The sequence below is a fragment of the Argopecten irradians genome, chromosome 3, assembly GCF_041381155.1.
Source record: "Argopecten irradians isolate NY chromosome 3, Ai_NY, whole genome shotgun sequence".
Classification (NCBI taxonomy): domain Eukaryota; kingdom Metazoa; phylum Mollusca; class Bivalvia; order Pectinida; family Pectinidae; genus Argopecten; species Argopecten irradians.
The window spans coordinates 47,971,215-47,997,628 of record NC_091136.1 but is presented as its reverse complement, the minus strand read 5'-3'; the positions used below and the strand labels follow the sequence as shown (position 1 = coordinate 47,997,628).

The window sequence follows — 26,414 nt, the reverse complement described above, 5'->3', positions numbered from 1 at the left end:
TATTTTTATATCCTTACAACTTTCCTCGTGACAAATTCATCATTTGAATGCCAATTGAAAATTATTTCTTAATTACTTAAGCGACAACTTGGTTGGTTTATAGCTCGGTTGGTTGGTTGCTGTCTGACTGTCCGGTAAAATAATTTGGCATACAAACATTTTGCACTGGGTAAAGATACGGTCACTATTAAGATGGCCACACAGAGGTATGACATTGTTATTTTCGGTGCGTCTGGTTTCACCGGACAATTTGTTGTGGAAGAAGTCGCCCGAATAGCAGACGAAGAGCCAGGTCTGACGTGGGCTATTGCCGGTAGGACCATGAGTAAAATGCAGAAAGTTCTGGAACAGGCTTCAAAAAAGACAGGTAGCTACGACAAGGATAAAAAACAGTTAAACTTTGCTTCTAGTGCCATGTGCATGCAAAATCAGTAACTGTCTTCAATTAGAAAATTAAGTTGAAAAAAGTTACACTGCATCAAAATGTTAACACGCCCCTTTGGGCATGATCGCCGGTTCAGACGAGTGTATGAATCATCACTTTTATTTTTATTTTGGCTAGTACACGTGTCCATACATCTCTGTAAGTAATAGTTAATGAGACTGTCTTCACCCTCTTGGTTATACATATTTTTGCTAAAATCTAAGGTGTACAAGTACAAATATATTTTACAGTGAGTGTTAATGAACGCAAAATTGGTAATTAAGCAGGGCATATCATCACAGACTTAAACCTATAAAATGTTGAATAATGCTAATGTGTCTGACAGAACAGGATATAAACATGCAACCTGTGCCGTCAGTGACAACTTTACTGCTAAAGCCATATCTCTTTGACAAATTAAAGAAAATGTTCCATTGCATTCTGGAAGCTACATTGTAGCTCAGAATTAATTAAAAAAAAAAACTTAATATATTAAAATACATACAGTGAAGCAGGTAGCTACAAATATTTCCCACTCCTTTGTTAAAAGAAAATATATTATATCTCCATTACCTGGTATTTATTTCATTTATAACATTGATTCTTTGCTGTTTTCTTAACTCTACATTAATATTTTGTACCGGTAGCAGGTTTTAATTGCTAATATCCCTTTAGCTCAGTCAGTAGAGCGATGGACCAGTGAATCTGGGGTTGCAGGTTCGAGCCCGGCTGGCGACACTACTCTCGCCATGTAACAATTATAATTCATGGTTTTCTCATAGACAATATACTATTTAATTATTTTCAAAGTTGTGCAATGAACCAGTGAACAAAATGCCACATAGCCTTCTAGATATATATAATCTTATTTTTATTTTGTAATCAGTTACCTGGAACACGTAAAATGCATGAGTCTAACAACTCCTGATTTTATTAAATCCTTTAGTAAATCTTGATCCTCTTATGTATGTACTGTACATGGAGTCCCAAATTATTCAAACTGAAATTATTGTATTTTATGAAGTCTAGTAATACATTTCAGGAGAACGTCTTTTCTACATAATCAAGAATTAAAAAAAAATGACAGCTAGGGTAAATTAAGATAAGGCTATTACTACATATATATACCATGATCATGATGAGATGGTTAAACTACTGAATCGAAATATAAATAAAATACATGTAAAACAAATTAATAAATTTCATGAAATTCATTTTTAAACAGGTAAAGAACTAGACTCAACTCCAGTCCTGATAGCAGACACCACTAATGAAACCTCAATGGTGGAGATGTGTAAGCAGGCTAAAGTCATTCTTAACTGTGTAGGCCCAGTAAGTTTTCATTGAACAATTTAAGGTTATTTTAAAATACTGTATTTTCCCTAATGAGGGCGCCAGGCGCGGGTAAATGGCCAAGGGGGAGCCGTTATTTGAGACCACTTTAAGATGGTTTTTTCTGAAACAGACTATAGTCATCTTGCTTTTAGTTTCAAATTTTTCTGAAACTTACTATAACCAACTTACGTTTTGAAGTCAATTAAGTATTGAAATTACACAATTATGAAGAAATGTATGCACCAGAAGTATTAAACATTGGTTAAATACAGTATTTTCCCTATTAAGAGCGCCTCCTCTAATAAGGGTGCCCCCACTTTTTTTTCTGAAAAAAATCAACTAATTTCATACAATTTTTGTGCCAGATTGTGATGATTTGTCTCTGCAGACGCTAATGAAAAACAGTTTTACATCAATCTGATGCCTAACAGATATCTAATCAGCTTGTATGAACACTAAATTTATTGCACTGAATAGCTTGCCAAGTATTTACACATAGAAGTAGCAAGAACGCCATGTTCAAAACAAAACATGTCACTTGAATGTACCACACACGTGTATGGATGAAGACTAACTGGCAACAACATTTTAACGATGTCTGTACAGGTTTTATGAATACTTACTGTATATCTATGATAAAGGTTCCTAACTAACAGTAATGTTATCATTTCTAAGCATTTTATTGTGTGCTCTTGTCGGTATTCCCCATCTGCCACAAAACGAAAGTAGCGATCGAAAGCACCGTCCGCCATTTTGTGTCACAAGGTAAACAAACAGGCTAGCATGAAATGCAAAAATTCCGTGAAACAGACATTTTTAACCAATGTTTAATACTTCTGGTGCATACATTTCTTCATTATTATCTAATTTCAATACTTATTTGACTTGAAAACGAAAGTTGGTTATCATAAGTTTCAGAAAAATATGAAACTAAAAGCAAGATGACTAGTCTGTTTCAGGAAAAAACATCTAAAAATGGTCTCAAATAACTGCGCCCCCCTCAGTCATTTACCCGCACCCGGCGCCCTCATTAGGGAAAATACGGTATGTCTGTTTCTCGGAATTTTGGCATTTCATGCTAGCCTGTTTGTTTACCATGCGTACACAAAATGGCGGACAGTGCTTTCGATTGCTACTTTTGTTTTGTGGCAGATGGGAATTACCGACAAGAGCATACAATAAAATGCTTAGAAATGATAACATTCCTTATCATAAAACCTGTATAGACATCGCTAAAATGTTGTTGCCAGTTAGTCTTCATCCATACACGTGTGTGGGACATTCAAGTGACACGTTTTATTTTGGACATGGCCTTCTCGCTGTTTCTATGTGTAAACACTTGGCAAAGATGTTCTTAGTTGTCCAATGCAATAAATTTAGTGCTTACGTATACAAGCTGATCGGATATCTTTTAAGCATCAGATTGATGTGAAACAGTATTTTTTTAGCATCTGCAAAGACAAACCGTCACAATCTGGCACAAAAATTGTATGAAATTAGTTGATTTTTTTCAGCAAAAAACGTGGGGGCGCCCTTATTAGAGGAGGCGCTCTTAATAGGGAAAATACGGTATGTGATTCCAGTAAGTTTTCACAGAAAGAATAATTATTCAAAGTCATACAGAAATGTGTGTGCTCATGAAGTTTGTGTGTTTCTTTAGTATGACAGAATTGTTTTACCTGTTTTCAGTACCGTTTCCACGGGGAGATGATGGTGAAAGCTGCCATAGAGGGAGGAGCCAGTCACTTAGACATCAGTGGAGAACCCCAGGTAAATACTGTAGTTTTACATTTCAAATTTTAGTGAGTGAAACCTAACTGGTAAATCACAAATTAGTGATTTTCTTTGATACAGTAAATTATATACTTCATTGAAATGGAATCTGGCAATAATTTCATTCATGTAGGTATTTAGGTGTACTAGCACTACTTGTAATATTTATTCTGGTTGGTTCTAACACAGTAACTTCTTTGTAAATAAACTTATTAATCTTCATGTACAAATAAAACTTAAGGTAAGCAATGTCATAATACTGGTAATTTATGCTGGTAAAACTTTTAGCAATCTAGCTGACTTTAGGATATTTATGAATCAAGTACATCAGTATTTCACATTATTTATGGATAAAAGGAGTAGATATGATAGGACCAGTATTTGGCCTTAATTTTTCAGGCCGAAAAATATCAACTCTGATCCACATCAATTTCACATCAATTAATACTCTCATACTTGTCATTCATCAAAACATAACTTTTTATAACCATGTACACGATGTGCTCCACCTATGACGTCATCAAATAGATGATTTTCCTCTTTTCGCCAAATTTTGCTAGAAATTCATCATCCTTAGATTAGAAAAGGCTTGAAATGGATTTGGCTGCCACCTTGGAGCAACTTTATATTTTGCATGGATATGCGTAAATACACGATACACAACGTGTGAAAATCTCTTTCTGCTCCACGAAGGCGGCCACATTAATTTTTAGAGAAAACCATCAAAAAGTATGATTTTTCAAGGATTTTTGTGAAAAATGGCGGGAAACTTCATGTTGATGACGTGATAGTGAACACCATTGGCACATGCGGGATATTTTCGGGATGTAATGTGTTAGGAAATGTATTCAACTGTTATATGGCAAAATATGTTGTTCTTTACTGGAGAATCAATTTTGGGGCCATATTCGAGTCATAACGTACCTTCTCCTTTTCGCGATTACAAAGTATTTTAAGCAATATCCCACAAAATCATTAGTAACCAGGTAGTTACAATTGTAAAGCATCTGTCTAATGTTCGGTGAGTCATTGGTTTGAATCCTGGCTTTGTTTTCCTTTTCTTGAAAAAAACAGTGATCTTGCCAAATTCTGTTTCAAGTATTGAGGAGAAGTAAATAGCTGAGCTGGAGTTTGGTAATGACTGTGACTTAATGGGAAAAGATATGAGAAAGGAATGGGGATAGTAGTGGAACTGGACCTGGTCAATCATTGGTGACCAGGTAGCACAATTAGTTAGTCTGTGTCAGGTTTGAATTCCTATTCAACAGAGCAACAGAGTTTTTAGGTCCTTTGAAATGAATAATCATGTAACCAAATTGATAAAAAATGTACCTTTTGGTGATTTTAGATTGATAAAACTTGGTCATTATCTCTGCAGTTCCTGGAAACCATGCAGCTGAAGTACCATAACCAAGCTAAAAAGAATGGAGTGTACATTATAGGGGCTTGTGGCTTTGACAGTATTCCTGCTGAGATGGGTGTGGTCTTCATCAGTAGACAGTTCAAAGGTCAGTTACAATGTACCACCATCATTTTATACGGGTCACAATTGGATCTAACATTTCTAGAGATTTTATCAGATAGATCATTACTCACTCATGAATGAAGTTTGAGAGAACATGTATGTTAATATTTATCTGGTATTGATACAATATGTCTGAATAATTGGCATTTAAAAATGTTAGCTGCAACAAAAACTTAATCAATAAAGGAACGATGAAAAGAACAATGCATGCATGATCTACATATTTGTGAAGTATAAGTATTTTATGGTTATTATATGTTCATATTTATTACCCCTTTATGCCTTTTAAGTATTTGTCTGAAATGAAAATTTTATATGTTATACATTGATTAATATTTTACGATATAAAAGGAATAGATGACCATGCCAATATCATGCTGGGTGTATAACAGCTTTAATCCAGATATGTTGACTAGTTTAAATACATAGGGGTGTCATCATCAAAACAATTATACATATCAAACCAGGTACATTGAGTCAGGTGTATTGATAAAATTGTCCCACACCTTTTATCATCTCTATGTCTGTAAATGTATAGAATTATGAATTTCCAGGTGAGGTGAATTCTGTGGAGAGTTATTTTGAGATCCTGTCAGGACCTGAGGTAAGTTGCGACTGAAAGTTTCCTTAGTTTTCATATTAAAGCCTTCTAATTACTGGTACCTAGGGATAAGCTGGCACAATACAGGATATAGTAACTTAAATAGAGAAACGCTGGTCGACAAACTGCTTTCATAACTTTCTGACATCCTAACATGAAATCATGGATCAAGTTTTTTGTGCATTAATGAGTTTGTGTTATCTGCATCTCCCTGTATTATGTTTTGTATACATTTAAGTCCATTACCAGAACCCTTGACTAACCTTTAATTTATCATTTATGCATGGTCCTTCTGCACATTTTCTCCCATACTGTAAACCAACTTTCTTTTGTGTGCAATTTCACGATCGAAGTAAATTCGTGGAAATTTGTCACCTTAAATTAACATCTACATTATTGATATTGATAGGAATTTCCTGTCAAATTATAGATCCGCTAATGTTGATCTTCGCAAACTTGTTTTGAAATGGAAATCACAACATTTATTAGCTGCGAAAGAAATTTAGTTTACGGTACATTCTACATAAATATAATCTTACGTAACTTAATCATAATTTAAAATTCTCCATAGGAAAGTATTACAGATTTTAAGAAAGGCTTTTATTGACTTGAGATGTCTTCTTTAACTTCTGAATTGCTTTCCTATGGACAATTTTAGGTTTAGGTTAAGGAATCCCTTAAAGTTCAAACTGATGTTACTAGGCTGCCAAGGTAAGGAAGTGTATTCTATACTAAAATTGGGTCACTTTGACCTACATTTTGATGTTGAATAGGAGACTTATCCTATCTGCATGCCATAAATTTGTTTTCATTTGGACTTAGCATTATGGGTCCAGCTGGATGCATCAATCTTGCATATACCAAACGTATGTCATAGTGACCAACATTTACTTCTTTGAAAAAAGAGTCTCTGACTACCTGTACTACCATCAGTTTGGACAGTGTAAGTTTACCTTCATTTTATCTTCTTATCCTCATTTCCAAGGGAGTAGCAGGTAACACTGGAACCCTGGAATCAGCCATACATGGCGTTGCACATGCCAGTGAACTGAAATCCCTCCGCAAATCCCTATATCCGGAATCTCTTCCTCGGTTTAAACACCAGCTAACAAAAAGGTGAATATTATTTCTTTGGTAGGGATATGCTTTACATATGGGTACACTTGATTCAGCCATTCATGTGGTAGCCCATCCTCTGGAACTGAGGTCGGTAAATAGGTCTCTGTACCCGGAGCACCTTCCACCATCCAAACACAGGGTATCTGAAAGGTATCAACTGTTATTTGTTTATGTTAGAATATCCATGTAATATTGAACTAACAATAGATTGAAAGAAGATGTCTTAAACAAAAATGTTAAATAATGATAATTATCTTAATTATATCTCTGCCGATAATAAATCTTCTAAATCATAAATGACTTGCGCTTCTGGCCTCATTGAATTTCCTGGTAACGAATGTGAACAATAACGTAATTCAGGGGAAATCCCAACTATAAATAACCTACCGTATTGGTATAAATCTGTTATATAACAAGTATTGTTCCCCAAGAGAAATAGAGACTGAGTCATGCCTGACCTGGTCAACGGTTCTGAGCCCTATAAAATTCCTGCTATTCTCATCGGCTGCTGGGTAGTGACTGGCATTCTCAATACAAATGTTCCAACAGTTACGGGACATGTCCCGAAAGATTCACGTGCCAGGACCGTAATCTGATTGGCTAATAGTTACACATTACGATTCACAAATGCAATACATGTTCACAAACGATCTACTAGATTGAGGTATCACGCAATTTCTTACGGACAACAAATATTTATGATGTATTGACTCGTAATTCACACTTGTAACATTTGTCTGTCACACGTCAAGTTTATCAAAACAATGTAACACATTCTTGATTCTCGCACAGTTTTATATACAGGAGACATCTTATAATGTGAATAACACATCTGTAGTATAATGTGAACCACCTTAAAATTTCCTTTATGCATTGTTACTGCACTATCAATTGCTAAAAAATTAGTTTTAAGAAATTGCCAGAAGTGATGCCATGCCTATGCGCTTTATTTCAGGAGTGCAGTATTTAAAAGTGAAGTGGTTGGAAAGTACTGCTTACCGTTCCTGGGCAGTGACAAATCTGTGGTGTACCGTACACAGCGTTACAAACACGATGTCCTCAAACAAAGGCCGGTCTGTATATAGGTTGTGTGTGGACACGCTAAGAATTCTTATGTAATTTAAAGTGAATATTGTATGGTTCAAAGTTCACAGATGCTACTTCTCAGTTCTGTGTCAGCCTGACCTTGTTTTTATAATATTGAGCTCGTTGCAAACATTTTCTTAGAGAATCACACTTAATTGGATTATACAAAATTACAGTACATATGTACATGTAGTTGGCATTGGAGAAATAAGGTTCAGGAATTTGTCATAATCCAACGAACAATCTTGATGTACACAAATTTTATCATAAACAACCCCCAAACCATATCACTTGAATAGTTATCTCCCCTGACTAGAGTTAGGAAGCATTCCAACATAAACTGAGCTGTTTCTGTTATTGTAGATACAGTTTACATACAATTTTGAAATTGGGACCTATTTCATGTTTTTGTCACAAATTTGAATAACACCTCCTTCAATACCTACAGTACTTTGATTCTGTTTTGTAGATCCAGTTTGTGCCATATCTAGTGAAGGATGGTCTGGTTAGTGTTGTGGGGAACATCCTGTTTGGTCTCCTATTCCTCATTATGTCCAGTTTTGGCCTGGGGCGGACGTTACTTATGAAGGTAAACTATAAACATACATTTCTAATACAAGTCTGAGAAAGTTGCTCAAAATAATTGTAACTCTCATGAATACTTTCAGCAATACATGTATTATAAATATATCTCAGGTAGAGTGACATTCTGTTTAATAGCTTGATGAATACGCTTTAGATTATAAGTAAAAAAGTTGTCGGTATGATTTCTTGGAGATTTTAATTATTTGTCTAGTTCTAAAAGGCCTCGAGACCAGATCCTGGGTCTGTAGTGCATTAAGATAAAGAGATATCAAGTTCTAAAATTTTATTTTTTACTAATCCTGTCTCTGTTAGACAAGTTAAAACAATTTACCTTATATCATAGGATCATAAGATGATTTGGCAGATTTGGGTGTGTACAATATTAGAGAGTACTATGAAAGTAAGGGTTGGTAAAATCTGAATATTATAATATTAAGTAATGGTGTATACAGCAAATTATCTTTCCTCTCTATTTCAGTTTCCATCATTTTTCACAGCCGGATTTTTCAAGAAAGGAGGTCCAACAAAAACTCAGGTAATTTATGAATACATGTATAATTCTTGATACCAAGTTCAAATTAGAGGTAGAAAAATGACATAGGAAATACATGTAATATGTGGACAATCTTTCACAAAACTTTTATCTGATATGACTTTTGTTTAAGTATGATTGACTTCACTGATTTTTGGAATGTGTGATGTGTGTATGCTTGTAGATTGAGAACAGTAGCTTTAAGATGACATTTGTAGCCAAAGGCTGGAGCAAAACACTAGAGGATCCACTGTCAGACCCTCAGGAAAAACCAGATACAATCTTAACGGCCAAGGTGGCAGGTCCAGGTTAGTCATTCGCCAATTTGTAATCTCTTTTCATATTTTGAATAATAATTTCTTATAGGCGGCTATTGACAGTAGGACTAACATGTTCATTGACAAACTTTGAATGGTCCTAGTGATGATGTGTTCCTTTTGGATAAACTTTTGAACAAAACTATTAAAAGCTTTGACTAAGTCACTTTTGAAAATCATTATATTGTTATAAGTTTGTGGAGCTTAGATAATCATTGATCATTGATCACAAAGATTGATTCATACTGACTATGCAGGGACTAGTGTTTGGATTCTGTTGTAAAATCATAATTGATTACCGGTTTTGAACAACCTACTATAAATTATTGATTTTATAATCGGGTACCATTTACAGAAACTCTCCTTATTTAGATATTTGATTAACCTTTTAATTTCCATGAATAATTTTAGAAAGATGACCAAACAGTATGAATTGAACTTTTTTTTTTCTTTAATTCAAATTTGAATTATTGTCTTTTTAATATGTCAAAGGAATTTTGAAATGTGGTTTTGCATATATATACAACATAAAGATTCAGAATAGTGTAAAATAACCACAAGTTATCTCCAATTTTAATAATCAATTGTTACCTTTTATAATCGATAGTCTTTAGAAAAATCATAAGCGATCGATCATCAATTAAAATCGAGAATCTGTCCAACAAAATACATATTTTCGTGTGATCAGATTTAAGCATATGCTTGTACGTTTTACAGAGATCGGATACATCACCACACCTATCTGTATGGTTCAGTCTGCTTTAGTGGTCCTCAAGGAGGCAGATAAACTGCCTAAAGAGTAAGTAAACTGGTCAAAACATTTATCACCAAACAAAAATTGTAGTATTTTAATGGTTGCCAAAGGTACTAAAGAAATGTCAAAGTTATCACATGCCAGCTAGTGCCATACCTAAATTAGAAATGAAGAAAAACAAACCACTATCATGAGAATGTAGACAAATATCCTTATTTTTTGTGCAGTGGTGGTGTGTACCCGCCAGGAGCTGCCTTCCTCAACACAAGTCTGATAGAGAGGCTCAACAAACACAATATCACCTTCACAGAGGTCAAGGACTAAACGATCACCAGTTTTGAAGGATTTTCTGGGAGATAATCAAGGCGAGACTCATTGGTCACGGATACCATGACAACGTTACTTAATAACATGGACACAATTTTGTTTGCATATTCTTTGTACTATCGTTGAGGATATTTATAATCTAAAAGCAAGCTGTGAATATTAATTGTATTAAATGTTATTTACTATTAGTATTTATTGTTGTCTTACTCGTTGAGTAAAGAACAAAGATGTGACACAAATTCTAGTACATTTTTGCGATTTATATTTTCTATACAAGTTCACAAAGTGAACATTTTCTTCATCATAATTTATAATTTAATGTATTTATGCTTTAAGTGCTACTGCTATCAGACACACACACTTTACTTTTACTGCTGTTAAATATTGTTTTGTATGAACACATATAGGCCATTAATTCTATAATCTGGATAATGAGAAACTGTACATGGTCTTGCACCTTTTAGTCCAGTAAAGTTTATACATGTATAATGCCATGCCATGGATTATGTTAGGCGAGACATTGAATTACAAGTTTATGGTGGTTAGGCAATGCTTCATATATCAAAAGTAGGTCATTGTGGCCTACATCTTACTAGTAACCTACATTGCAGGTACATTTGTAAAGGTTGTCTCTGATGGAAAGTACATCTTTGTCATATCATACTACAAACTACTGTAGAATTAAATCCAGTCAATAGCTGTATTAAAAACTACACATGTACGCAAATAAACATGATTATATATGTTATACCTTGTCCTTTGAATTTATTTAAGAAATAGAAATTTTCATTGATGAGGACCAACTTTAATATCTTTATATTTATATACATTATTGTATTTATAATAACATTTTATACTAATAAAACTGTTCATCATAATACCTGGGTTTTTTTTCGAAACTCAAGTGTAAGAATATTTGACTAACATTCTGATAGTTTATTTCACAATCTACAGTATAATTTGTGAAATTAATTGTAAAAACATAATTATTTCAATTCCTATTCTCTATACAACGCCCTAGCAGTGTGTGTGATATACTGCTTATTGTTAAATGGTGCAACTGTGCAAATTTAATTGATATATAACACATGCAATGTATTGAAACTTATATGAATCTATATTGATTATAATAAAACTTTATTTTATAACAAGAAATGCCTGCTTTGTTTTCAATTATATGTGAACATTTTAAATTGTTTAGCAGTTTCAGAATTATCATTTATCATTGTAACATTTATTTATCACAATGAAATGTTTCTTTTGAATACAAAAATGGAAAGTTTCCTGAAAAAGATGGGTTCGTGTGTTTTGTACATATCCTATATTTTTCAATATAGCTTAATATCCTCTCATACCCATGATTAATTATCAAGGCATTCTTCAAAGATGCTACACTGCTGAAGAATGGTATTTTGTCTCTATAAAAAACAGGAGCAGACGATTTAGCATATTTCTTCAGTTATAAAAGTTATTTATTTACACGATGCATTACCATCATTAAAAAGTTTGAGGTTTGTAGTCATCATGTTTCGTCTGTCGTCGTCCGCCGTGTGTTAACTTTTCACATTTTGAACTTCTTCTCAAGTTCTACCTGTGCAATTTAGCTGAAACTTGTATGAAATGATCCTGATATGGTCCCGACAAGGTATTATTATTTTTCGGGTCATTCCGAAATCCAAGATGGCCGCCACAGCCACCATCTTGAAAACACATTTTGAAATTCTTCTCAATTTCTACCAGTGCGGTTTAGCTGAAAATTGCATGAAATGATCCTGACATGGTCCGGACAAAGTGTTATTTTTCGTGTTGATCCGAAATCCAGGATGGCCGCCATCTTGAAAACACATTTTGAAGTTCTTCTCAAGTTCTACCTGGACGATTTAGCTGTAACTTGCATGAAATGATCTGGACATGGTCCCAACCAAGTGTTATTATTTTTTCCAGACAGGCGGAACTTGTGTGAAAATTTTTATTACTCTTTGAATCTAGAGCTATCTTCTTTGGTGTGCAGGAATAGTTTGAGTGAGAAATTGATTTTATTTGAACCCCAAACCTCTTTAAGATGGTACACACAATACCTTTACAAGAGTATTAATTCTGATATTTGTTCTCATAAAAACTACAAACAATTTCTTTTTTAGAAATGTTCTTTAATAGCATTAAACAACATTTTTCAACATCTTCCTAAATTTACAGATTTACACTAGACCTACAGAACACTGAATTACAATACAGTTGTTCTATAATACAATGGTATTTATGTTTTAATTAACACAGGGTAAAAACAACTTATTTTATATATAATAATAAGTGAATTTGAACTCTGCTATTGGTAAATATCCATGACTGTCAATATCAGTAACCTCGATAAATCTTATTAAAATTAAAACAGGACAAACATCAAATGAGATGCTTATAAAAATATCAAATTTATAAAATTTTACAGCCCTTATGACACTAGTAAAACTTATTTCATTGTAAAAAAAAACCATTGGTTTACACTATTAAAAAGGATAAAATATGCTCTATAATGCTTTTGTAAATATAACATGGATAACTACTAGAATCAATGCACCTAATACTTTTCTTTCTTAACTTTGTTTAAACCTCAAACAATTGTTAGTATCATAATGTTTTACAGTAAAACCCCTATAACTCAAACAGCAGGGGACCAGATCAATAGGTCGAGGAATACAGGGTGTTTGACTCATCAGATGTTGGTCATGATCGATCAGTGACAGTCAAAATGTCTGTTCTCAAACCATAGCAAACAATGAGTGTCAGTGACATTTTAATTACTGTGATTTTCAACAAGTTTAAACTTTAATGAAAGTGCAGTGCAATCAAGTTAAGAAAATACAAAACAATTATTTATTAAAAGCTTCAGAAACTAATGACAAAATAATACATTAGAGCAGATGACTCCATAATATGCAAACAATATTTTCTATTAAACTTGATCCTGATGATTTCTATGAAAATAGCAAATCTAGACTGCAATAGGAATTCTAGATGACACTCTTAATGATTGTGTCATCATCGTCACATTTAAAAACTTTATATGTTCATAACACACAGTATTTTCATGTAACTGCAGTTAAAGTTTGCAAAAAACACTGTACTTGCTAACTTCAATGTACAGCCAATTTTCCTGATAATAATGGTATATGTACATGGTATACTTAAAAATACTGTACCATATAGAATATGGTTTATTAATCTTTCTTTGTGGTTGCTGATCTTTAACCAGACATACAGAAATACCCATGAAAGTAAGTACCAACAAACATTTCATATCATACAGTATGTATTCACTAAGACTATCCATATCATACAGTATGTATTCACTAAGACTATCCATATCATACAGTATGTATTCACTAAGACTATCATGTATATGCATACATAAACAATCATCATGATGATCAGTTTGTTTCAGCTTTATGATCCATAAAAGCTAGGATAATTAGGAGCCAAACATGCTATTTAATGTAAAAGTAGCATGATACCATATATTGATAAGACAAAATGTAGATTTGCATGAATTAAAATATAGTCAACCTTCCTCAGGCTCTGATGACCTACATTTATGTCCCAATGGACAATCAAATATTTTTTATATTTATCTATTGATTTAGTAAAATCCGTATTTCTGACAAAAAGAATTTCCTCGTCTCGATTTACATAACTTTCGGAAAATAGTTCGAGATTCTATTGAAAATCTGTCTTGTGGCAGAATATTTGATTGATGATTTCTCCTTTTCTTTGACAGCCGTTGATTTGACCTTGTAGATGACCTTGGGTTATTTCTGTTCTTATATGACCCACGTTGGGTCTTTGACCTCCTAGATGACCTTGAGTTACTTTGTCTGGGTTGGTAATTGTATATGCGTGGTAGTCCATGAGATAGCTGTATACGTGATACATCATCAGTCAATTGACCCGGTGCTGCATTTGAGGACACTGTATATCTTGATCTATTTCTTTGAGACCTTGTTTCTGTCCTTGACCTAAAAGGAGATTGAATTGTTGGTCTGACTTGAGGTGCCTCTGTTACTGACCTGACAGTTGTCATATTTTTCACTGTTGTAGTTGTTGGTCTTGCTGTGGTTGATCTTGAAGTTGTTGTAACAGGTGTTTCTGTTGTAGTATCTACTTGGTACGGAGGTTGTGGTCTTGGGCTAGTTTCTGTCCTTATCCTAGATCTGTCCTGGTATCTTGATCTAGGCCATGACCTTGAACTTGACCTTGATCGTGACCTTGATTGTGACCTTGATCGTGACCTTGATCGTGACCTCGATCTCGACTGTGATGTTTGAGACCTCCTTCCTGGATGAGGTCTTATTCTAGATGACGTTGTGGATCCTAGCATGGAGATAGATGTGATTAAAATTGTGGAATGTTTAGTGCATTTTTACTGAGGTATACATGGTGCATGTTTGATGAGATTTTAAAGCAACAAGCATTAGTCTTTTGGTGACAGCCTACAAATAGTACCTAGTATTGCTTGCCTGTTTCTTCTATCTACACTAACCAAGTATGGCTTACAAGATGCATTACATTCAATGCTTGGTTCATATAAGACTTTATGTAATTGTTTCAAAGTTAAATTTTTATTTATCCAGGCTCACAGAAATAACTTTCTAAATTTAGGGCTCACAGAAATAACTTTCTAAATTTAGGGCTCACAGAAATAACTTTCTAAATTTAGGGCTCACAGAAATAACTTTCTAAATTTTGAAATATATAAAAAGAGTTACTGCATGTTATATCACTGTACCTGGTAAAATATTTTAAGATTACATATAAACAATATCATGTACAAAAATATACAATGTCTCAAATGTACACTATGTATAAATGTATGTATAACTACAATGCATAAAATACTTGTATCACTTCAATAATACAACATTGTCACTGGCCATGGATAGCTATACTGAAACAATCTATCATCAGTAATCATTATAGCTATACAACTAAACAATGTTTTACTACAACTATAAAAGGTCCACTTTGTATCACTTAGATATATACATACATAGTAATGTATAGGTAACATTGGATATTGTAACACAAACATTATAATATACATACTACATCACTATAACATACAACCTTTAGGTATCATAACAGCTTTTCACTGTACTGCTCTAGTTAAACATTTTTGTATCCCTATACTTTGGAACTACATAGAATAATACTACAGTGATCATTCACCCAATACATACATTAAGACAACAACTGTATTGTATACTTTTTAAACATTACAATGGTTTTATCTTATTCCAAATTAGTCAATCTACTGTAATATAAAATACTAAAGGTTAAATGGAATGGACTGCATACTGAAAATCATACAGACTATCCAAAAATACATTGTGTGTTAAGGTCCTGGTTTGATTTAGTATGCAACATATACAGTCTAAATTTTATGAAGTTATTAAACTGGTAAACATGTGATGGCACTATACTGGGACACTATAAACATCATGTGTTATCTGGTTAATAACTAAAATAATTATAGTACAAGACAATAGTTCATAACTACATAAAGCACTACAGGAATTAGTTTCTAGCAATGTATAATGCTTTAATGACTATAAGGTTCATCCTAGCTGCAGTGTAAATGAGGATACAAATCACCCATACTGCCTTAAAATGTCACCTTATCAATCCATTTAGAAATTTACCCCCTCGTAACTGAAAATATTTCTTAAGAAAAAGATGTCCAGTATAAGCACTTAAATATTCAATTAATTTAATTAATCTAATTTGTCTAATTTTCAATACAATTTTGACCAGAGGTTCCATTGTAAGTTAACTGTAACAATCGTTGCTTCAGTCGTTTTAAAAAACATAGAAGTAAGATAGCTTTGCAACAGAAACTGGGTGACTGCTTGAAAACTGCAATAATGATCAGCATTAGTAAGAAGCCTGGCTTATTTTAGGCTAATCTTCGGTAAATGACTAGACCCGCAAAGCAAACACAAAGTGCCATGAAACATCTAAATTTAATGCATCTTTTTACTTCTACAAAGTTTAAGCTGTGACATGGCAAACATAAGGCACCATAATACATCTAAATGCTTCTTATTCTACAAAGAATTGCTGTGCCATGCTGTTAAAGGCCAAAGAATAATCCCTCCTAAACCAGCAGTGTGAGGTTCATGTAACGAAATGGTTGAAATAGGAATCCCTTAATTATTTTAATCACTGATTACATTATTCACTGAAACATATACAATTACTGTTCTTATCTTATCAATTTGGCAAAAAGAAATACACAATTCATTCAGCACGTTGAGGACATAAGTCAGAGGGTCTAGGTCCATCGCCAGTAGAGGTAAATTCACTACCCCTGGTACAGATAGTGGCAATGTTGTAAAAGTCTCAGCATATCAATGTTACACTCACATTAATGTTGAATATGATGCAGTTTCTCTAGAATAAGACAAACATCAGTACTGTTCCCATGGCGACTATAGAAGATTGAACATGCAGGGATAGGGCAGCAATCATGCCAGAGTGTTGTCCACCAGACGTACCATGTCTGTACAAGGTTGTGTTCACACGACGAAGGTCGTATCCTTCATGGCGTGCAGATCTACAATTGTCTGGGTTACCTCTCCTGTGAAATATCCAGTAAAAAAAAAATGAGTATATCCATTATAACATTTTATAATACCGCTCACATACATGTGTCAAATACAATTCTTTTTGTTTGTAATAGAACCTTCAAACCTTGACGAAAATAACCAACTTATGAGTAACCTTCAGAAGTTAAAATTAAATACATACCTATGATCTTTAAGCTTAAATATTCTGACCTTCACACTAATGACCTTCACAAAAATCAATAAACTTCACAACAGTGACCTTAACACAAAACTTTTCCACACTATATAATGACCTTAACACCAACAGATCCTCAAAAAGGACCCCTTTACTCAAATAACCTTCACACAAATACACATATAAATTGCCTTCATTCAAAAGACCTGACTTTCAGGCCATTAAATAGTTATTTTTACACCTATGATGTCAAGGTCAAATTACACCATTTTTTTCTAATCATCTTTTACGATATACTGACCATACAGCTATAATTTTATAGAGTGAACTTTAAATCAACAAATTTCCAACCACAAACTATTGTGAAATTTACGAAAACCATAAAAGTGAAAACTTTTATTAAGCAAATAATTAGTCCTAACAGTATGTGTATATTACTAATACCAATATGATAAACTGTGCATGCTCACCTTGCAGGGTCAACTATACGGTAGACTTTGCCATAGGGTAATCCAGAGCTGGCTTTAGATGTGGATACCATGTATATTTCACCTGGAAAAAATATTAGAGGTTCTCAAACATTCTTGTAATGAGTGTGTTTGACTATAGGTACAATATTGTAACTGGTATATCTCCTATGATTACCAATAGATTTTAATGAAACTTGGTATATATACATGTTTAACTTGTGTCCCTGCAGTCCTGTGAAGTCTTATAACAGTTATGGTCCTTTGCCTATTTGTCTCGATCATTTCTGTTGATATTGCTGCGGGAGTATCAATGGATTTTACAAAATTTTACACAAATATTATAAATGAGGTGTTTTTGTGTCTCTGTGAATATCATTTCAGGTGTGTAAATATTAATTAGAATTATGACCATTGTTCTTTTGAATGTAATTTATGTAAATGAAACTACATATATGTATACCTGACTGTGAGAGACCATAAGTAGATGTAAATAAATTTATATAGGTATAAAAGTGGAAATTTTCGTTGCCATGGCCAATTTACAAAACATGCACATGGTCTAATACCTGATCAGGACTATACAAAAAAAATCCAAATGGTGACATATTTACCATCCTCATCCTCCCCAAATGATATAATGCTGGTGACATAGGTAGACTGGAGTGGAGGTTTACACATCATGGAGGTACACATATTCAGTTCCTCGTTCTGCCATTCCCGCGTATCAGGATCCTCCAACAATCGCCACATTTTACTGAAGACAAATACCAGGTAATAACCTATACATTTCATCATAATCTGTTATAATAATTGGCATTCTACAATTTCTCTTCACTGAAAACACTATGGTTATTCACATAACATGACATAGGCCTCACCCTGACATGAAGTCCCCCGGGGTTAAAAACATGACATGACATTGGCCTCACCCTGACATGAAGTCCCCCGGGGTTAAAAACATGACATGACATAGGCCTTGCCATGACATGAAGTCCCCCCAGGGTTATAAACATAACATGACGTAGACCTCACCATGACATGAAGTCCCCCCAGGTTTATAAACATAACATGACGTAGTCCTCACCCTGACATGAAGTCCCCCCAGGGTTATAACATTACATGATGTAGGCCTCACCCTGACATGAAGTTCCCCCAGAGTTATAAACATAACATGATGTAGGCCTAACCCTGACATGAAGTCCCCCCAGGGTTATAAACATAACATGACGTAGACCTTACCATGACATGAAGTCCCACCAGGGTTATAAACATAACAGGACGTAGGCCTCACCTGGACATGAAGTCCCCCCAGGGTTATAAACATAACATGATATAGGCCTCACCTGGACATGAAGTCCCACCAGGGTTATAAACATAACATGACATAGGCCTCACCTGGACATGAAGTCCCCCCAGGGTTATAAACATAACATGATGTAGGCCTCACCTGGACATGAAGTCCCACCAGGGTTATAAACATAACATGACATGGCCTCACCTGGACATGAAGTCCCCCCAGGGTTATAAACATAACATGACGTAGGCCTCACCTGGACATGAAGTCCCCCCAGGGTTATAAACATATCATGATGTAGGCCTCACCCTGACATGAAGTCCCCCCAGGGTTATAAACATAACATGACGTAGGCCGCACCTGGACATGAAGTCCCCCCAGGGTTATAAACATAACAGGACGTAGGCCTCACCTGGACATGAAGTCCCCCCAGGGTTATAAACATAACATGATGTAGGCCTCACCCTGACATGAAGTCCCCCCAGGGTTATAAACATAACATGACGTAGGCCGCACCTGGACATGAAGTCCCCCCAGGGTTATAAACATAACATGATGTAGGCCTCACCCTGACATGAAGTCCCCCCCAGGGTTATAAACATAACCTGATGTAGGCCTCACCTGGACATGAAGTCCCCCCAGGGTTACAAACATAACATGACATAGGCCTCACCTGGACATGAAGTCCCCCCAGGGTTATAAACATAACATGATGTAGGCCTCACCTGGACATGAAGTCCCCCCAGGGTTATAAACATAACAGGACGTAGGCCTCACCTGGACATGAAGTCCCCCCAGGGTTATAAACATAACATGACGTAGACCTCACCTGGACATGAAGTCCCCCCAGGTTTATAAACATAACATGACGTAGTCCTCACCCTGACATGAAGTCCCCCCAGGGGTTATAAACATAAAATGATGTAGGCCTAACCCTGACATGAAGTCCCCGTATATGTAGAATCCGTTGAGGTTAGGACTATTACAGCCTCGGTAGAATTGGCCTCCAGTCACAGATTTTCCCATATAATGAGGATAATGGTGGATAGGATCCTCAACTGGACCTGTTAAAACAAAATGTCAATGTCAAAACAACATAATGTCAATGTCAAAACAATGACAATATCAACTTCAAAACAACATAATGTCAATGTCAAAACAATGACAATATCAACGTCAAAACAACATAATGTCAATGTCAAAACAATGGCAATATCAATGTCAAAACAGCATACATGTAATGGCAATCTTAACGTCAAAACAACCTATTGTCCATGTCAAAACAAGGAAAATATCAATGTTAAAACAATGACAATATCAATGTTAGACAACATTCATGTCATGGCAATCTCAATGTGAAAACATTATAATACCAATATTAAAACAACATAATGACAATGTCAAAACAACATAATGTCAAAACAACATGGTGTCAATGTCAAATCAACATAATGGCAATGGCAATATCAATGTCAAAACAACATAATGTCAAAACAACATACTTGTATTGGCAATCTCAATGTCAAACAACATACTATCAATGGCAAAAAAAATGACAATGAAAATGTCAAAAAAACATAATGTCAAAACAACATGGTGTCAATGTCAAATCAACATAATGGCAATGACAATGTCAAAACAATGACAATATCAATGTCAAAACAACATAATGTCAAAACAACATACTTGTATTGGCAATCTCAATGTCAAAACAACATACTATCAATGGCAAAAAAAATGACAATGAAAATGTCAAAACAACATAATTTCAAAAAACGTTATGTCAATGTCAAATCAACCTAATGGCAATGGCAATTTTAATGTCAAATCAACACAATGACAATCTCAATGTCAAATCAACATAATGGTATGCCAAAACAACATAATGTCAATGTCAAAACACAACACAATGTCAAAACAAAATAACAGTGTCAATGTCAAAACTGATGAATTCAATTAAAGTATTAAGAGCATAAAGCACATATAACAACATATATACTTGCCTATGTTATCACACAACTCTTCTCTGAAGCAGGACATTCCCTCCAGTGCGTTCCAGCCGTAGTTAACTCCCTTCTTCAGGAGATCCAACTCCTCATAGGCAGACTGTCCCACATCCCCACACACGATCCGTCCTTTACCAGCACCTACGTATACCAAAAAGGTAGGAAGCCACAATCTAATTTTACAACAAAATCTTATTTTGATATCATTCTTTTCTGTAATTTGAAAAGTTTAACTAGATTTCATTATTTTCTTTGTTCCCAACAAATCAGAATATATCACAAGTTCAGAATTGTTATCATTCTTTTAATAAGTCAACTTTAACAGCTATAATCCTAATCATTCTTAGGAATATCCTTTTCTTCTCAGTTATTGTACCTCCATCACACCATTAAACTTCTTTATCATATCTACAGCCTATTAGAAATAACTGTATGAATCTTCCATCACTATATTTCAGCCCTCCCTGCCTCCTCCTAGTTTCCCTGCCCTGATGTTCCCCTATAAATCCTAACTCCCTATGGTCCTTTGTATTATTCTCTGTTACAGATGCCTGAACCCATCCTCCATATTCCAGGAGTTACTTTCACTGTCCTTATGTCTGCCCCTGGAATATTTCAAAGCAAAACTGATGGCTCTGTGCAACCACAGGTGAGACAGCTTGTTTAGTCCTTCGATGTACATCAAAAGAATTTAATAACAGTACACTGTGATTAATTGTTTGGCTTTTAAGTTGGGTGTTGCTTTCTGTAACCTCCAAAGGAAGTCTCTGCAGGCTTCTGATTAGTCATTTTTCTCAGTTTCATCAGTTTTGCTATGAAATGTGCCAGGGGTAGATATAATGACAGTGATAGTAACCCCTGGAGTATCAAGGATGTTCTGTCCCTCCTCTCTCACCTACCAGTAACAGGATCACCTCTATCTTTTCCACACCTCCACATATTTCTGACCCCATAGGCATATATCTCTGGCCGGACCCCCTCCTGGCCTATAAAAGGGTTGTCTGGTGGGATTCCATAGGGATTCCAGCGAGGTGTTTTGTCCACATCAATTCTCAGCACCTTCCCTAGAAGTAAGGACCTGTAACCAGGGATACAAAATGTAGTCAAGCATCAGAATGATACACACACTGACTACCCAGATGCTCCTGATCATTGACAATTGGATTTTTTTCTCTATCAAAAACAGGAGCAGACCATTTAGTATTTTTTCTTCAGTTGCAAAAGTTACTTACTTTACACCATTACCACCTTTGAAAAATTTGATCTGCTAATTTTACTTTGAGATAAAAATATCAAAAATAATTAATTGCATCCCGAAAAAATTCTGTGGCACTTTGTCCTATATGGAATGAATTACTGATAGCGCATGCACCAAAATTAAAATAAATTATTTTATATTGCTTTTTATGTTAATTTGACATATATATACACCATTAAACACAAATCATTGTTCAAATGATGAATATCATTTATGCTCTGTCGGTGGTAGAGCAACTTTAATCATTATACTATTCATATCTTTTTCTATCATGATGCCGTATTTACATAGTTATGACCATCTAGACATAGTATGCCTGGTAATAATGCTGAATTTGTTATCAAGGTGTGACCTACAACCAATGATCTAATTATAATGCTGTAATCTTGTGGTAACCTAGCACTTATGACCTAGTTGTGACATAGAGATCCTGACCTAACAATGACCTCACATCCATGACCTAGTTGTGACAAAGAGATCCTGACCTAGTGATGACCTCACATCCATGACCTAGTTGTGACAAAGAGATCCTGACCTAGTGATGACTTCACATCCATGACCTAGTTATGACATAGAGGTCCTGACCTAGTAATGACCTCACATCCATGACCTAGTTATGACATAGAGGTCCTGACCTAATAATGACCTCACATCCATGACCTAGTTATGACATAGAGATCCTGACCTAGTGATGACCTCAAATCCTTGACCTAGTTATGACATAGAGATCCTGATCTAGCGATGACCGCACATCCATGACCTAGTTATGGCATAGTGATCCTGACCTAACAATGACCTAACATCCATGACCTAGTTATGGCATAGTGATCCTGACCTAACAATGACCTAACATCCATGACCTAGTTATGGCCTAGAGATCCTGACCTAGTAATGACCTCACATCCATGACCTAGTTATGACATAGAGGTCCTGACCTAATAATGACCTCACATCCATGACCAAGTTATGGCATAGAGATCCTGACCTAGTGATGACCTCACTTCCATAACCTAGTTATGACATAGAGATCCTGACCTAGTGATGACCTCACATACATGACCTAGTTATGACATAGAGGTCCTGACCTAATAATGACCTCACATCCATGACCAAGTTATGGCATAGAGATCCTTACATAGTAATGACCTCACCTCCATGACCTAGTTATGACATAGAGATCCTGACCAAGCATGACCTCACATACATGACCTAGTTATGGCATAGAGATCCTGACCTAGTGATGACCTCACTTCCATAACCTAGATATGACATAGAGATCCTGACCTAGTGATGACCTCACATCCTTGACCTAGTTATGACATAGAGATCCTGACCTAGTAATGACCTCACATCCATGACCTAGTTATGGCATAGAGATCCAGACCTAACAATGACCTCACATTCATGACCTAGTTGAGACATAGATATCCTAACCTAGTGATGACCTCACATCCATGACCTAGTTAAGACATAGAGATCCTGACCTAGTGATGACCTCACATCCTTGACCTAGTTATGACATAGAGATCCTGACCTAGTGATGACCTCACTTCCATAACCTAGTTATGACATAGAGATCCTGACCTAGTGATGACCCCACATCCATGACCTAGTTATGGCATAGTGATCCTGACCTATCGATGACCTCACATTCATGAACTAGTTATGACATAGAGATCCTGACCAAGCATGACCGCACATCCATGACCTAGTTATGACATAGAGATCCTGACAAAGAGATCCTGACCTAGTGACAACCTCACATCCATGACCTAGTTATGGCATAAAGATCCTGACCTAGTGAAGACCTCACTTCCATGACCTAGTTATGGCATAGAGATCCTGACCTAGTGATGACCTCACTTCCATGACCTAGTTATGACATAGAGATCCTGACCTAGTGATGACCTCACTTCCATGACCTAGTTATGACAAAGAGGTCCTGACCTAGTGATGACCTCACATCCATGACCGAGTTATGGCATAGAGATCCTGACATAGTGATAAACTCACATCCATGACCTAGTTGTGACATAGAGATCCTGACCTAGTGATGACCTCACATCCATGACCTAGTTATGTCATAGAGGTCCTGACCTAGTGATGACCTCACTTCCATGACCTAGTTAAGACATAGAGATCCTGACCTAGTGATGACCTCACATCAATGACCTAGTTATGGCATAGAGATCCTTACATAGTGATGACCTCACTTCCATGACCTAGTTGTGACATAGAGATCCTGACCTGGTGATGACCTCACATCCATGACCTAGTTATGACATAGAGATCCTGACCTAGTGATGACCTCACATCCATGACCTAGTGGTGAGAAAGAGATCCTGACCTAGTGATGACCGCACATCTATGACCTAATTATGACATAGAGGTCCTGAACTAGTGATGACTTCACATCCATGACCAAGTTATGACATAGAGGTTCTGACCTAACGATGACCTCACATTCATGACCTAGTTATGACATAGAGATCCTGACCTAGTGATGACCTCACATCCTTGACCTAGTTGTGACATAGAGATCCTGACCTAGTGATGACTTAGTTATGACATAGAGATCCTGACCTAGTGATGACCTCACATCCTTGACCTAGTTATGACATGGAGATCCTGACCTAGTGATGACCCCACATCCATGACCTAGTTATGGCATAGAGATCCTGACCTAACATTGACCTCACATTCATGAACTAGTTATGACATAGAGATCCTGACCAAGCATGACCGCACATCCATGACCTATTTATGACATAGAGATCCTGACATAGAGATCCTGACCTAGTGACGACCTTACATCCATAACCTAGTTATGGCATAAAGATCCTGACCTAGTGAAGACCTCACTTCCATGACCTAGTTATGACATAGAGATCCTGACCTAGTGATGACCTCACTTCCGTGACCTAGTTATGACATAGAGGTCCTGAACTAGTGATGACCTCATATCCATGACCTAGTTATGGCATAGAGATCCTGACATTAGTGATGACCTCACATCCATGATCTAGTTTTGACATAGAGATCCTGACCTAGTGATGACCTCACTTCCGTGACCTAGTTATGACATATAGGTCCTGACCTAGTGATGACCTCATATCCATGACCTAGTTATGGCATAGAGATCCTGACCTAACAATGACCTCACAGCCATGAACTAGTTATGACATAGAGATCCTGACCTAGTGACGACCTCACATCCATGACCTAGTTATGGCATAGAGATCCTGACCTAGTGATGACCTCACTTCCATGACCTAGTTATGACATAGAGATCCTGACCTAGTGAGACCTCACATCCATGACTAGTTATGCATAAGATCTGACCTAGTGAGACCTCACTTCCATGACCTAGTTATGACATAGAGATCTGACCTAGTGATGACCTCACTTCCGTGACCTAGTTATGACATAGAGGTCCTGACCTAGTGATGACCTCACATCCATGACCTAGTTATGACATAGAGATCCTGACCTAGTGATGACCTCACTTCCATGACCTAGTTATGACAAAGAGGTCCTGACCTAGTGATGACCTCACATCCATGACCTAATTATGACATAGAGATCCTGACATAGTGATAAACTCACATCCATGACCTAGTTGTGACATAGAGATCCTGACCTAGTGATGACCTCACATCCATGACCTAGTTATGTCATAGAGGTTCTGACCTAGTGATGACCTCACTTCCATGACCTAGTTAAGACATAGAGATCCTGACCTAGTGATGACCTCACATCCATGACCTAGTTATGGCATAGAGATCCTTACATAGTGATGACCTCACTTCCATGACCTAGTTGTGACATAGAGATCCTGACCTGGTGATGACCTCACATCCATGACCTAGTTATGACAGAGGTCCTGACCTAGTGATGACCTCACTTCCATGACCTAGTTATGACATAGAGATCCTGACCTAGTGATGACCTCACATCCATGACCTAGTTGTGACAAAGAGATCCTGACCTAGTGATGACCGCACATCCATGACCTAGTTATGACATAGAGGTCCTGACCTAGTGATGACCTCACTTCCATGACCTAGTTAAGACATAGAGATCCTGACCTAGTGATGACCTCACATCCATGACCTAGTTATGGCATAGAGATCCTTACATAGTGATGACCTCACTTCCATGACCTAGTTGTGACATAGAGATCCTGACCTGGTGATGACCTCACATCCATGAC

At 36.0% G+C, this 26,414-nt stretch overlaps 2 protein-coding genes across 4 annotated transcripts in view; one reads left to right on the top strand and one right to left on the bottom strand.

The window, feature by feature from the left end:
* The first annotated feature begins 61 nt into the window (after nucleotides 1–61).
* On the top strand, nucleotides 62–11,533 carry LOC138318873 (saccharopine dehydrogenase-like oxidoreductase). 2 transcript variants are annotated; one of them, XM_069261646.1, is made up of 12 exons: nucleotides 62–367; nucleotides 1,650–1,756; nucleotides 3,449–3,529; nucleotides 4,911–5,040; nucleotides 5,612–5,661; nucleotides 6,797–6,927; nucleotides 7,733–7,850; nucleotides 8,333–8,452; nucleotides 8,927–8,983; nucleotides 9,165–9,288; nucleotides 10,015–10,096; nucleotides 10,279–11,533. In XM_069261646.1, the coding sequence occupies exons 1-12, from the start codon at nucleotides 193–195 to the stop codon at nucleotides 10,373–10,375; spliced, it is 1,272 nt and encodes a 423-aa protein (XP_069117747.1). In that variant the 5' UTR covers nucleotides 62–192; the 3' UTR covers nucleotides 10,376–11,533. The 2 variants fall into 2 exon arrangements, with proteins under 2 accessions (XP_069117747.1, XP_069117745.1); XM_069261644.1 differs by lacking the exon at nucleotides 6,797–6,927 and adding an exon at nucleotides 6,644–6,774.
* Nucleotides 11,534–12,518: 985 nt separating this feature from the next.
* The window catches only part of LOC138318872 (HHIP-like protein 2), a 31,591-nt gene continuing 17,695 nt past the window's right edge, over nucleotides 12,519–26,414 (bottom strand). The window contains exons 3-9 of one of the 2 annotated variants that reach the window (XM_069261642.1): nucleotides 21,843–22,021; nucleotides 20,941–21,084; nucleotides 19,872–20,001; nucleotides 18,255–18,397; nucleotides 17,644–17,725; nucleotides 16,927–17,009; nucleotides 12,519–14,743 (exon numbers count right to left, since the gene is read on the bottom strand). In XM_069261642.1, coding sequence (XP_069117743.1) covers nucleotides 14,013–14,743; nucleotides 16,927–17,009; nucleotides 17,644–17,725; nucleotides 18,255–18,397; nucleotides 19,872–20,001; nucleotides 20,941–21,084; nucleotides 21,843–22,021 — 1,492 coding nt within the window. In that variant the 3' untranslated portion in view covers nucleotides 12,519–14,012. Of the gene's footprint in view, nucleotides 14,744–16,795; nucleotides 17,010–17,643; nucleotides 17,726–18,254; nucleotides 18,398–19,871; nucleotides 20,002–20,940; nucleotides 21,085–21,842; nucleotides 22,022–26,414 lie in introns of both variants that reach the window. The other variant, XM_069261643.1, reaches the window with a different exon arrangement.